Source organism: Neopelma chrysocephalum, unplaced genomic scaffold, assembly GCF_003984885.1.
Source record: "Neopelma chrysocephalum unplaced genomic scaffold, ASM398488v2 Primary Assembly neopelma1_42, whole genome shotgun sequence".
In the NCBI taxonomy this organism is placed as follows: Eukaryota; Metazoa; Chordata; class Aves; order Passeriformes; family Pipridae; genus Neopelma; species Neopelma chrysocephalum.
In genome coordinates this window covers 15,059,469-15,073,639 of record NW_020897700.1, presented here as the reverse complement: position 1 = coordinate 15,073,639, position 14,171 = coordinate 15,059,469, and the positions used below count along the sequence as shown (strand labels likewise).

Here is a 14,171-nt window from a genome sequence, read left to right as displayed (position 1 = left end):
CTGCACAGACAATACATATAGGAATAAGAGTATAGTAAGATGATAAATGACCAATAATGGGTTGTCAAACTATTAATCATGGAGGATCATCTGCTGGATTATACTAAATTATTCTATTGATATTTTTGTACATTATACGAACATCAAAATTTTCCTTTTTCCTTTTTTTTTTTCTCCTTGTTTATTACTGAAAGGAGGCTAAATTTCTCATAGGTCAGGAGCGTGTCTCCTTCAATCTCAGACAGCTAACTCATCTCAGAGTTCACCTAGGCAGTGAAATTCGTGCATGTGCACAACAAGCCCAAACTATCAAGGAGTACCATTTCTATTACACATTCACTGTGTAACAGTTCTGTACACTGTGGTCAGTCACACTGTCAAATATGCAGAAATTCACTGAATGAGTATCAAAACCTGTTTTGATAAATTTCATGGAAGCCAAGGGGAAAATTTCAACAAAGCATTGTACCAGCCAAACTTACTAAAAGAAAGAGCAACACTCTTTATTACAATAAAAGCGATTATTTTAAATTTTCACACATATGGAACTCTCTGGCAAGAAAAAGCCCACCTAGGTATATTCCTCTGTGAAACACCTTTCCTAGAGGCATTATTTCTAAGATTCAAAAAGCTGTATTTTACAACACTTGTTATTTTAGGCTCTGCACTAAAATAATCTACAATTAAGGGAGAAAGAATAATTGGAAAACAGAACAGAAAAATTATGTCCTCATGCACCACCATGATTGGAAACATCAAGAATTAAATAACTTTAAATTACAGTGAAAATTAAGTGTTGATTACTGCATATGCCCCAAGATGATAATTTTGGATGGCTTGATCCATAGGTGCTATGAACCAGTTCAGTGGTCTGTTAATCGCTCTATTCCTTTAGTTAGTGGAGAAAAGTTGTCGTTAACATAGGAGAAAACTGAGACTTCTTTTTCTGTGTGGTTTTGTTAGTTTGCTTTGGGGTGGTTTTTGTTTATTATGTTTGTCTGCTTTTTATTACTTTGTGGAACAGTCTAGGAGTTGTAAGTCTGCGTCTATTAGAAAAGTTACAAAGTAGGTATTAATCTATTGCTATTTTACCTGCAACTTCAGGTAACAGTCAATCTACAAAATTATGATATATCCTGAATTCTGTGCACTTTTGCAATCCTATAAAAACCAATACTCTACTACTACTAAATGCTTATATAAATTTTACCCCCAAAGTTTACCCGCCCGTGGATATTCAAATATATCATTGAATCTCTGTATTTGACAGAAGTCTCCTTCAAAGGAATTGAACCAGAACATGTTGGAGTCACAGCTACTGTGACTGCTGGTCTCCTCAGGTACAATCTCTTCTATGCCTCACCTAGAAGTTTTGTCTACACAGAATTAGAGTATTTGTCTGAGAATTCTGGACACAGAATCTACAGTGCCATGCATCTTGTGGATAATCTGCCTATGTACAAAAAAAACAAAGCATCCCCAGAAACACTGGATAAATACTGCCTGAATTAAGGAAGTGGTTGCCACAGATTTAGGAAGCTTTAAATCCAGCCTTAACTGTATTGTTATTTTAAGAATTTATTATTATTATTGTTACTACTACTACAGAAATGCAGGAAGTGCATAAGAGTTTTAGGAAAAGTATGTGTAGGGTGCAAGTGTTCCAATATGTAGCATTTGACATAATACAGAAAAAAAGATACATTTTTTTTTTAGGCAAAAAGGATCTGATACAAATATATAGTAGTCTGTAGAAAAAGCCACACTTGTAAGTAAAATATTACTGTTCTCTTCTAGCAGACTACAGCATTTTATAAAGCATTTTTTAAAACCAAAACCCCGTATATAATTGACCATGTAACAAAGACAAACATTTAGTGACTCCTGACATGCTTTACTATCCTGCGTACACTATTTCATTTCCAAAAGCAGTAATACATTTTACCGTGAAGTAGCAATATGTGCAAATATTTCACTTCATGATGACAAACATCTCCAGCTACTACAATTAATGTATTTTTCAACATTGTAAACCTTAAGCATATTGTTTTATAAAAATGGAAATTAGTACAACACTTTCTGTTCCCTAAACACTACTCCTACTCAGTTTCAAACACTTTACAGTTTTCCCACCAATGGTACATAAGAAATACAACAGACATATTCTGAGCCTCTAAACACAACTTATGAACCAAAACCTTCAAAGAATATGAAACACATAAGAATTGATGCTAAGTAGTAATAAAATCACCTATTTATAATCAGATTCAAATTTTAAAACCTGTAAAAGAACCCTCCACATACAAGCATCCTGAAGTTCTATTGTATTCCATTACCCAGTGTTAAGAGTATTTCAGTAACACTGAAAGATAAAAAAAGGCCCTGCAAACACACAACCCACCAATAAACTCCAAATTAAGCACTAACTGATTACAAATGTTTGCATCAGCTACTTTGGAATTGACAATTTATTCTAATAAAGTACACTGAAAACTGATACTGGCGGCTAGTTTTTAAAGCACTATAAAAACAAATTACAAGCTTGACAGGTATTTTTAAGAAGGGGCATTGAACTCTTCCTGAATTGACTTTGCCTAATTTTTCTATTAAAGGAATATTCAAAGATTTTATTCTTATAATTTTGTATTATTTTCATGTTTATAGTAGTACACAATGATTCTTATTGCTATGGACTATAATCACAACTTTACAGTTAAGGACAGAGAAATCGTTTATAAGCACTGCCTGCATCGTTCTTAATTTTTTAACAAAAAGGCAATCTTTTTAAGTATATTCACAAGAATACTGTAAGGGAAAAGACCATTTTAAAACAAAAACACAACAAAAGCTTACATAACATTTTTTATTAACTGAACAGCACATTAACATCCCCCAGAATTAGACAAAAATTGTACACTTTAAGAGTAATGATTTCCTAGACAAAACATCACATTCTTTCCTATGATCTAGTTTATCACAAAAGTGTCCTAACTCACTGCTTTTTAGTGGGTAGTAAAACTGAGAGTGCCTTCAGCCATAGTCAGCCAGATAAAAACAAATATTTTAGCAGGTATCCATTTTCCTTAAAAAACCCTCAATCCTAATTTATAATCTCATTGTAGAATTTGAAAGTAGGACACTCATGATCACAGAAAATTCATCATGCCAACTGATTATTCAGTGCAGGAAACTGAGAATCTGAACAAGCACTGGAACAGGTAGAACATGAGTAGGCACAGGACTTGCTAAATTAACTGAAGTCCATATGAATTAGACCAGCATGGGACTCCATATTTGCCTTAAAAAAAGGCATAGCATGGATTTTGAATTGGAAAAGTATAGTGGAAAACACTTGTTTTGCTAATAAATAGGATAGGGAAGCTCTGTTTAGGTCTCCTTTATTTAAAGTTTGCTTTGATCTACTACAAAACATATATTACATACTAAGAAAAAAATCTCCAAACATTAAAATATTCATATTTTATATTTCTACAGACAAATGTCGGGTGGGCAGGGGTTTTTTTTAATTTCTTAAGGACAGCAATTTTTAAGTCTAAGTTACAACCTTAATATATTGTAAGGCTGATAGGGACAACGCTGGTAACTGCAATATACAATGCAATTTACATATGTATCTTCCGCTAGTGTTAGCAAAAGTTCCATATAGAGAGAGAATGAATTCCATTAGAGGACCCTGTTTTCCTCTAGCTGTGTATCCATAACTCCCCACTAAAATGAATGGAGGAAACACATGATCACCAAGGAATGAACAGACCTTCACAGCATATGCAAAACATATGATGCATAGTGTTAGTCACCTTTTTCTTTTCCAATGAAATGAAACAGAGAGTAAAAAAGAAGCTTTGTTTTCTTACTTTATTAAATTACATTGCATAGCATATAAAAATCTCCAAAATATTCAAACTTTCACCTCTCGTAAGTCCATAAGAGTCCCAATTATTTTCTCAGCAAGTTCAATTAAGCTACAGCTAAGCAAATTTCCTTTTCAGTACTTTGTAGAGTGTAAGTATGATCACAATGCATAGTTACACAATAATTGGACTAATCAAAGCTATATAATGTCAGCATTGTGAATGAAGTAGTGTTGCTCATTAGCCTTTTACAAAAGAATTACTATAAATTCAGCCTACGTGCAGCAACACTTCCTGTGCAAACAAACACAGATAATGCAACAAGCTTGAAACACTGCCAAGCTGGCAGACTGGCAGCACAAATTATGCAAAGAACCAGAAAGCCTTCAGTAGATTCAATAGAGCTTGGAGGATAAGAATGATTAAGTGTTTCTGTGTACAACTACAAATCACAGTAATGAATCAGACTAAAATTTCCAATAAGGGACTTAACTGCACCAGCTGGCCTTCTTCAGCAGCATTATAATGTGAAATGATGACATCCTAAATAGTGGCATTTGCAACTTTCACAAAATCTGCTCAAAGCAAGTCCTTTGTTTTGCTTCAGTTTTTTGAAAGGCTGTTTGTTTTTTTTAATCATAATAAAGCATTGCAGCACCTAAAGATACAGAAAAGTTACAAAGCTATACTGTTCCTTCTTCTTCTTTTCCTTTCTTTCTAACCAAATGAATCTTCCATGTCAGTTCTAACTGACTCTCTTTCAAAACTGCTCACACTATTTAATATAACTACAGATTTGTAATTACAGCTTTTTCCTCCTTTTTTTAATCAAAAACTTAGTGGTAACAAATTGAAAACCCTCTTTCTTTTATTGTACCTCATAGTCCAAAGTATGATATTTTGAAAATCTGGAATACATGTATCCATACAATATGAACAAAAAAAATACATAGGCATGTGTACATATTTATTCATGTGTATGTATGTGCACATATGTATACACGTGTCCATATGTGCGTTTTTATTCAAACGGGCCTCTCACATTTTTGGACTTGGTTACTTGTTGTGCTTGGGGGCATAATCTTAGTCATGCAGTACCCACATCCATGGAAACAGAAGAGGTTTTGGCTTGCTTTTCAGTGGAATCAGTGTTACTCTGAGCTTCTGTCACATCATCCAGGTTAATCCATCTAATGCTTCAGAGCCCAACACTCATCACTTCCAAGCTGAGATGGAAAGTTTTCCTCAAGTTATAATACTAAAATGAACACACCTAGGGAAGAATTTCTGTTAATCTACCTAATATAAAAACGCACTTAGACTGGGTTTCCACATTTTTCAGAGAAACTGCAAGAGGGTAGGAGTCCAAGGCAAGATAATGGTCTAGTCGACCAATTATTTGAACCAAATCAACACTTCAAAATATCACTACACTCAAAACCCTAAAGGAAGCTGTAACAAGATTAAGTGCTAGCACAAAATCTATCAAGCTATCCAATTCCTCTACCTTAATAAATTAAATTAGGTGATGTAACATCTTTACCACTATCAGCTTCTGTGAGTCTATAATAAAGTGATGTTCTTTAATACACTTTAATAGTGAAACTGTGGTAACTTGAAGACTGAGCCCACGGGCAAAAACACTAGAAATTTTTTATTAATCACTAAATTCAGGTCCTATTACACACAGGCTTGGGGCAGGGGACCATTGCCACTAAACTTAACTTCATTTCACAGAACACTTAAGATTAAGTCACTAATTCTTAGAGAGTGAATTCTGTATCATTAGGCCCTCTATACTGCTCACCTTCTACCCAGCTGTGCAACTTATAGAGATCCATTCTGCACACTTCTCTGGAACCTGTGCTGTGGAGCTCTAATAGAAAAAGAGTCACTATAATTTTTGTTTCTTACTTTTAACTTAAATAAATGCTTTCTTATTGTTATTCTCTACTCATAACTAGTGAATTCTTCTCATTTTCCAGGTGATCATCATCTGTAACTGAAATGTTTTTACCATGATTAAGTTTTCTCTCCTACCTTAACCTTAATAAAATAGGGTGGGGTATTTTAGAATTGCTAGTATCATCAGAATCTGCTGCTGTTAATATTTATTGGGAATCAGTTACTCGTAAAGAACATCCAAAAAGATGTGCACTTCTAGACAAGGAAATTATATTCTTCTTATGAACACCTTCCTCACATTATTAAAATGACATAGGTATAAGCTGCTATCATAAAGAAGGGAAAAAAAAGTACAAAAACAAGATAGAGAGAGGACTATAAATGACTGTAAGGCATAAAAGGTATAATCTGCAAAGAGAAGGAAAGTAAATCATAAATGAAGAGATGTTCTACAAAACGATCCCTTGTTTCTAAGTAATTCCCTACAGATTTCCTATACCTAATACATGAAATAAAAACTGGATCTAAAATGCCTGAATTGTGTTACAATTGCTTCCTACTCTGAAACCTAAGAATAAATGATTGGAGAAGGTAAAAAATCCAATGGGAAGAAAAAGAAAGTTCAGTGTCCTTACACAAGTAAGAGCTGTCAAGTCTTTACACATTCCTATTCCATCTTAATACGCTGTGGATATAACATGGCAGACACAAATGCAATCTATTTCTGCTGTAGCAGGAAACTGTATTGTTGATCTGCACATTTTACATAAACTCATAAGAGCACAGCAGGATCTTCACAATGGGGGCAGGGGGCATTATCTCTGGTGGGGAATTCCTAAAAGAGACAGATCTACATGTGCCTAGAAAAAGTCCACACACCTTTAATGCATTGAATAATTTAATGCCTCTAAGGATTGATTGATTTAAGGTATCAAATCAATTGTATGCAGTACTTTTTTTGTACTTACAGAAGAAGAAAAAAAAGAGACTGTTTTCTCAGGTTCCACTAGGTTCAGTAAGTACAAGATTACTCACTGGGTTCTAATATATCAAACACACTTGGCTTCCCCTGGAGCACGATCTTTGGCTCAAAACTGTTTCACAACTACCTCATTTTCAGAACTTAATTAGAACTTCACCTATACACTGCTTTGTTTCGTACAGTAGCCTATGATTCACAGAATATTAGTCTTATTGAAAATTACAGTATGTGTCAATTAATATTATAATTGTCTGTTTCAAATCTAAGAGAAGGTTAACTCACTATTCATCGGGACCTGAAAATCTGTGATACCTTGCTGCTGAATTAACTTTTCCACTTTCCTAAGCCTGCTTAGCTACCATCTTCCACGGCCTTAATGAGCTCCTACATGTTGTGGTGTCAGCACATATCCCTTCTTTCCTTGCTCAAGATGGTAACAAGAAGTACATGAAGATTTAAGGATTTATCTTTACCATCTGTTGCTTTGCATATACAAAAAGTAGACAATTTCTCTTAGTATCATGAATATTCTGCCTGTGACCATAACATTCACATCAACATATCCCAGTATTAGTAATATGGTTTTCTAATATTCTACAACTTGTATCGGGATTTGAATGAGGTATACTTGAAAGTATTTTACTATTTCATGTACAGAGTCTTTACAGGTTTTTTTCCCCCCCATAAAGCCTATCACTTAACCAATAAACTGGAAATCACAAAGGGATAGAAAAACACCATTTAGCCAAAGGAAAAGTTAATGACAAACTCCCAAATTTAAAAGAAGCAAGAAAAAATTCTATTTTACACCATACTTTGAATTACCTGTTTATGATACAGTCTAGTGCAGGCAGCTACTCCTTTCCCACAGCAATCCACATGGAAGTACTTGGATAAATAACATTTATATATACATCCTGCATGTTTTCCCCTCCTCAAGTACATCCTCTTTCTTTCATAAGACGAAAGAAGAGTGCTAAGAGTGTAGCACACAGAACACAGCTTCCACCACAATTAGAGCCAGCAGAGATGCTACCTGCTACCAACAAAAATCTTCTGCCTTTAAGCATGCCCCCCATAATTTCTAAAGCTCTGGTACTCCAAACTACTCTCATGACCAATGATCTACAACACTTATTTCACCTTTTTGTCAAATACTATTCAGTCTTTCCAAGACAGTATATAAAGGAAGCTCTTGTCTGGGAATGCTGTAGCACCGCAGAAGTGCGCTAGAAGAGAACTTGCCATCTTGGCAGTCTACCAGAAAAGGAAATGAGCCTTGAGATTAAACTGAGGGAAGACCATGATCTCAGCTGTTATGGAAACTGAGGAAACAGCAAAACCATAGGCTTGTCTGCCACATAACTCCGTGAAAAGGGCAGTGAGATGTAGTAGCTAGTTTTGAAACCATTCAAAGGCAAGCACACTGCAGCAAGATCACAGTGCTGAGATCCTCAAGCTAATAAAAAGGTTAATAGTTCTGAAAGTACAAGTACAATCATCACTAAAATGTGCTGTTCACATTAATTAATCCTATGACCTTGTCATAACATGTCACTAACAGCCTTGCAGATGGCTGGGACATCTACTCATGCTTCACTATGTGGTACTGAGGTGCCCTCAGTAATACACATAGGGCTACAATAGTTTGGAGATTGTACTGTACAGATAAAAACACCTTGGAGCATGGACTGAATAACAATGTCTATGCCTACCTGTTTTTTTCTGCAAGTTGATTTCTTACAAATAATGAAAGAAATTACTAAATCGATTCCTCCACTTGATACAATTATCAGAGTTCACTCATTAGCAACCTCTCTGTTTATGCAATTACCTAAAAAAGGTAACAGAATTTATATACAGAAGTTTATGAACTAGGTAACTACTGCTTGGGAATGCTGCTACTAATAATAGATAATTTTACTATAAATCTGAGCATTTCAACTTGATGACAGCCCAGAAAAATCTATTCAGCTGTAACTGTACTTCATGCTTCTTTCTCTGAGGTAGCTCAAAGGTGCCCATAAACTTTTTATTTATCCTGCAGGTATGCAAAGTCTCCTCTTCTCTGTCTGTCTCTTGAGGATCGTCTTTGACACTGTATCAATTCACAGGCTTAAAACTACTTTTCTTGTACAAGAGTCTTGGGAATAATCTCTGGAACATCTATGGATCTATACAGCAAATATGTCCAAACTGAAATCTATGGGCAAGTTCTTTATGAAGAGTTCCCAGTAATCCATCAAAAAGGTCTCAACTGTTTTTCCAGAAAACATCCGCAGCTGCCTTTTCTTACTTATTTACATTATCCAATCCTTGAAGAACACCACGTGTGCACACACACAAACTAAGCAAAAAGGAAAAACTACTGGGATTATATTTTGCAAATATTTATTCCCAACAGATTGCGCACAACTGATATGTTAGAAATGGATACAGGCAGATAATATAAGTGGACAGTTGATAATATAACCATTCTTATCGAATTTTTACCAAGACTTATAAAGAGTGGAGTAGTCCTTTGGGAACTCTGAAAAACAGATGGCTCTCTTGAAAATCAATATACAAATTATAGATACCAGTGAAGGAATAACATGTTGGGCTAAAGAGATCCACCAGACATGACTGCTTGTGTACATGCTATTAATAGTCTTATCCCACCATATACATTACGGTCAGAGACTGCATGAAGAAAACCTTTTTAGAAAGAAAGAACAAAGCAAATTATTTCTCCTTGTATGTGATAATCTGGAGGAACAGGAAGATCTAAGCTTAGGAAATCCCTGTCCCTAGCTTACAAGACTATAGACTTACAGTGCTTTTTACAATCACCAAGTTGGTGCCATTTCAAAGTTTAATATTATCTACTGTATTATATTCAGACAAGTTTTACCTCTTAAAATACTACCTTTCTAAAAGAGTACCAAGAACTGTGGGAGGAATAATACAGGGATGAAGACTGATGTCAAAAAGTTTCTTAATTCAACCACAGTACATATCTTCATCTAAGCTAAAAAAGTTTTCAGTCCTCGTCTACTGCATGTATACTTAACTTGGAGATGTCATTTTTTTCCACTGTTTTCAATGACTCTTAGAAATTTCAAATTATTGTGTTTTCTTGGACAGTTAACACTGACATATTCCTGACACTTTGCATGCAGTTGAAATTAGACTACCTACCTTTGTCTGATAGTTCTTACAACTTATATAGTATTTTATCAAACTAAAATGTCTAGTTCTACATTAAGATTGTTTAATATAAACAGCGTAACTCTGCAAATACTGTCAAGTTTTTTGTTATTAACTTCAGCTGCAGATTAAGAACAGTTTAAACTTTTCCTTTGACTATGTACTATCTTGCTTGTTTGAAAAGCTCCAGATGGATGTATTTAACATAACTAGACACTCAGAACAACATTTCCTATATCATTGATGAAACTGTACTTGAAATAATCCTCTTCCAACAGACAAGGAAGTCTTTTATTTCCCTTACATCGTTTCAGCCCCTACTGAGCACTGTAGCAGACAGTTAAACCAAGTTATTGAAATTTAGCCATTCTACTATGTCTCATTTCCCACAAGTGCAAAAAAACCTTATAATCTCAAGCCAAAGTGCAACTTGACTCCATCTCCTCAGCACACAAAAATCAAGACACAACTAAATGTACTGTTCAGGCCCTACATATTCGTATTTCTGCCCCAGATAAAGCCACAAAAGTACATTAATTTATCATGTATTTTCTCCTTATATTTAACCAGGCCAGCATGCAAATAAAATTCGAATGCACAGAAGAAGAGAAAAAAGGGGGAAAAAACCCCAACCTCAAAAAACTTACTGTATCAGGCTGTTACCTACATTTTAAGAGACAGTTTTGAGTTCTCTAGCTTTGTATAAGAAGTGATGATGTCAAAATAATGTACAGCAGCAGGACATTATCATAATCATTTTATTTAGCTACTGGCACAGTGAGTATTTCCCTAAATGTATTTGTACCAGAAGCTTGCAATATTTAAATATGTACACCTTCTAGTTTACCAGCCTATTGAAAAAATCAAATATTAAACATTATAATCAAACTTTGCATAGATAATTACTCCTAAAATCCACCTCTACTCTTCTTATATGTGTTTAAGTAACTAAACTAATTATAATGGATTTATGGTTTAAAAGTCAGTCATGAACACTATAAAAAATGTCTACAGGATTAACTTTTGAAGTATTTACCTGTGCGTAAGCCTTCGGTGACTAATGCAAACAGCAGTTTGTTGATCCTGTGCAACACAGACTTTATGGCGACTACATTTCATCTTCAAACATGGATCTTTAGCCGGATCTAAAGCTAAAAATAGTTTTAGAAATTTGTTAACAATTATCTAGAAACATGCAATTAAAACAAGAAACACCACACAAAAAAACCCACCAAAGTTGTGGAGGGGGTTGGCCCGCTGCTTGTACAGCATGCTGGACTGAAAGCAGCTGACTGTCACCAGGAAAAAATGCAGCTTTTGTACCGGTAAGAAACTACTCACTGCTATATTCTTTTAACAATTGCCACTCTCTGACTGTAATCCCCAAATACTGGTATTTCCAACTTGAAAGCGTTTTTCCTTAACTGTTTACTAAGATACAACTGGGTTCTTCCTACTCAGCATTAAGTGGTGAACAATGCCACTGAATTTACTGAGAAATTATTACTCAGATAAGATTTTAGTAAAAGTAAAATATGCAGGCAAGTGACTTGTATGACTCTGTCTTTATATATAAATTGCATTTGCTTCTAGGCCTCTATTCTGCTTTGTGAGTTTTAGGGGTTTTTTGGTAGCTGGTCCTTTAGGCATCCTCCATACTCATTGTTCAAGTACAATTCCAACTAAAAATAGTGATTTCTGGCTGTACTAAAAGAGTCAAACAATTTTGTTTGTTGCTTATTACCTAATTTGCATTTTTCTTGAGTAGCCATGCCTACATGACTGTAATATAGAAAAGGATCTGCCAATTTAAGCTCTCACTAGAAACAATCAACTTCTGCCTTCTCCCATCTCCATAGTGTCTTTCAGGTAAATCTAAATATTCCAACACTAATTTTTTTATCCCTACCAGAATCCTTTTTTTACCAAGGAAGAAAGCTATAAACAATTAGAATTCTGTTTCCCTGTGTTCTTAACTTTAGAATGTTACTGTCCAGTATTCAGTTATATTTCAGAAATTTCCCATTTTTTACATCTGCTTATAAAATATCACAGAATCACAGAACATTCTGAGTTGGAAGGGACCCACGAGGATCATTGACTCAAACTCTTATCCCTGCATCCCAAGAATCACACCATGTGCCTGAGAGCATTTACTTGCATATATATTTTCTGAACAAAAATGTTGTTTCTTCTGTTCTTCATAATCAAAAGTAAGCTTTTAATCACATCTTTATTTGATCTGCCAGAGGATACTAATATAAGACCGCTAACTGTGCAAGTGCCCAGAAAACAAGAACCAAGCTGATCATTAGCTGCAGTTTTGACACATGACGTTGCAGTGCTAAGTATGATTAAACATAGTCTGAGTAGTGACTTCTTCAGTTTTATTTCCTTCTTAATAATATATTCAGCTGAGCAAAACAAATACACAAGATTATCAACAGAGTAGAGAAGTGGTGGAATAATGAATACAATAATAATTCAATGCAGACAAAAAAGTAGTATTTTGTTAATTACAGCGTAAGACATATGAAAAGATGTATTCTTCTTTTTACTTCTACCGCAAGCCAGCCATAAAACCACAACAAGTAATCCAGAATAAATCAAATAACAACAACTCTATACAAATAGGAAACAAGCACAGCAAAAAAAATTACTGAACTAGGATAACAGAGTTGGAGTCAAAATCAATGAGAGCATATTCAGTATCCTTCTCCAATTTACTTTAGATTCCACATGAAATACTTCCTCTGCTTAAAGTCAGGCAGAACGTAATGCCAGCCCTTAGTAAAACTGAAGAGATAATCACTGAAGGTACTCATCCAAGTACCTCTTCCCAGAATGTTCCCTGGTTGGAGACACTAGGGTAGCAATACTGGAATATGGTCTATCTTCAGGTAACTGTTTTGCAAAAGTGAATAGGTCAATGAAATAAAAAAAAAACATAAGCAATAGAAATCTGGAATCATATAAGGATGCTGAGTTCAATATCAAGTAGAAAACAGGTTTCAGGGAAAAGGGTGAACGGGGGAGATCATGAAACCATTCCCATTGAAAAGGTTATTTCTTTTCCCAAGTTCTTGGGACTCTGAAGGTGTGTTTTGACAATTCCATCAAAATTTAGCAAGCCGTAAAACATGGTTTTGGTAATATGTTACATTTTGGCAAAATGTTACAGGCAGAACCCAACTTTGCAAGCAAGCATTGGTACTTTCATACTTTCCCTTTAGGACAATATGAAGGTCAAATGGAAACCAGGACACACAATCAGTTCTTACAGAACCAATGTAATCTTCTAGTATTTGTTGACTCAATGGTTATCATGTCCTGCATATAACTCTTGATCACCTCAGGTGAGGTATATAATCATTATACAGCAAGAACGGCTATGGGACTGTCTGGGGCTACTATCTAAGCAGGGTGAGTAAGCCACCAGAGCCATGGGTGCCAAAATCACAAGACCATCTTTATATTCAAAGGCATGTTCAACACTCATGGTCTTACCATTGACACTAACTCACATTATCACTCTCTGACCTGATGGGCTTGTTCTCTCTCAGCCATGAACTCCCTACAGAAGCCCTTTTTCCTCATCTTATCTGTGTCACATGGCCTCCCTTTTTCCAATATTTTTGTGGTGAAACCATCTTATAACAGCAAGGGAGAGACCAAATAAATCACTGATACAAAAATGCAGATTTTTGGATGGCAAAAAAGTTAATTAACTGAAGGGTCAATGGCTTCCTGAACTAACACTTAGCAACACAGAGGATAAAAACACAGAAAGAAATGTTGATAGAAGACGTGAAAAGCACTTCTTTCTCTTTTTTTTTCTTTGAGCATCACATGCTGTAGTCAACCCCATAGTGTAAAGTACATAGTATGTACATTTTACTAATCTATTTTGCATGATCTTCTGGTTTTATTTTTAACCTGTTTTTTTTAAAATGGCAAACTTATGGATTGCATTAGCTATTTTCCCAGCTTTGAAAGGATCAAAATAATTAGATATTTATAAAAGCAGGGAAATTACTTGCCCTTTTTTTAAAGCCAGTTTTACTTGATACTTGGAACTGACCAATGGGAAATAAAGGCTAAACCACAAGAAAAACATTTTTCAAAACCAGAGTCTGAAGTTCTTCATGATGGGGAAGAACTGGACTCCCTTACAATGCAGGGACATAGCTGACTATATGTCTGAGCTTAAACTATGATGAAAA

At 35.0% G+C, this 14,171-nt stretch overlaps 1 protein-coding gene across 2 annotated transcripts in view; it reads right to left on the bottom strand.

Moving 5' to 3' along the window:
* Window positions 1–14,171, bottom strand: part of SPOCK3 (SPARC (osteonectin), cwcv and kazal like domains proteoglycan 3) — a 181,800-nt gene that overhangs the window by 87,784 nt on the left and 79,845 nt on the right. For both annotated transcript variants that reach the window (XM_027676767.1, XM_027676768.1), the window contains one exon: window positions 10,985–11,099. In XM_027676767.1, coding sequence (XP_027532568.1) covers window positions 10,985–11,099 — 115 coding nt within the window. The remainder of the gene's footprint in view (window positions 1–10,984; window positions 11,100–14,171) is intronic.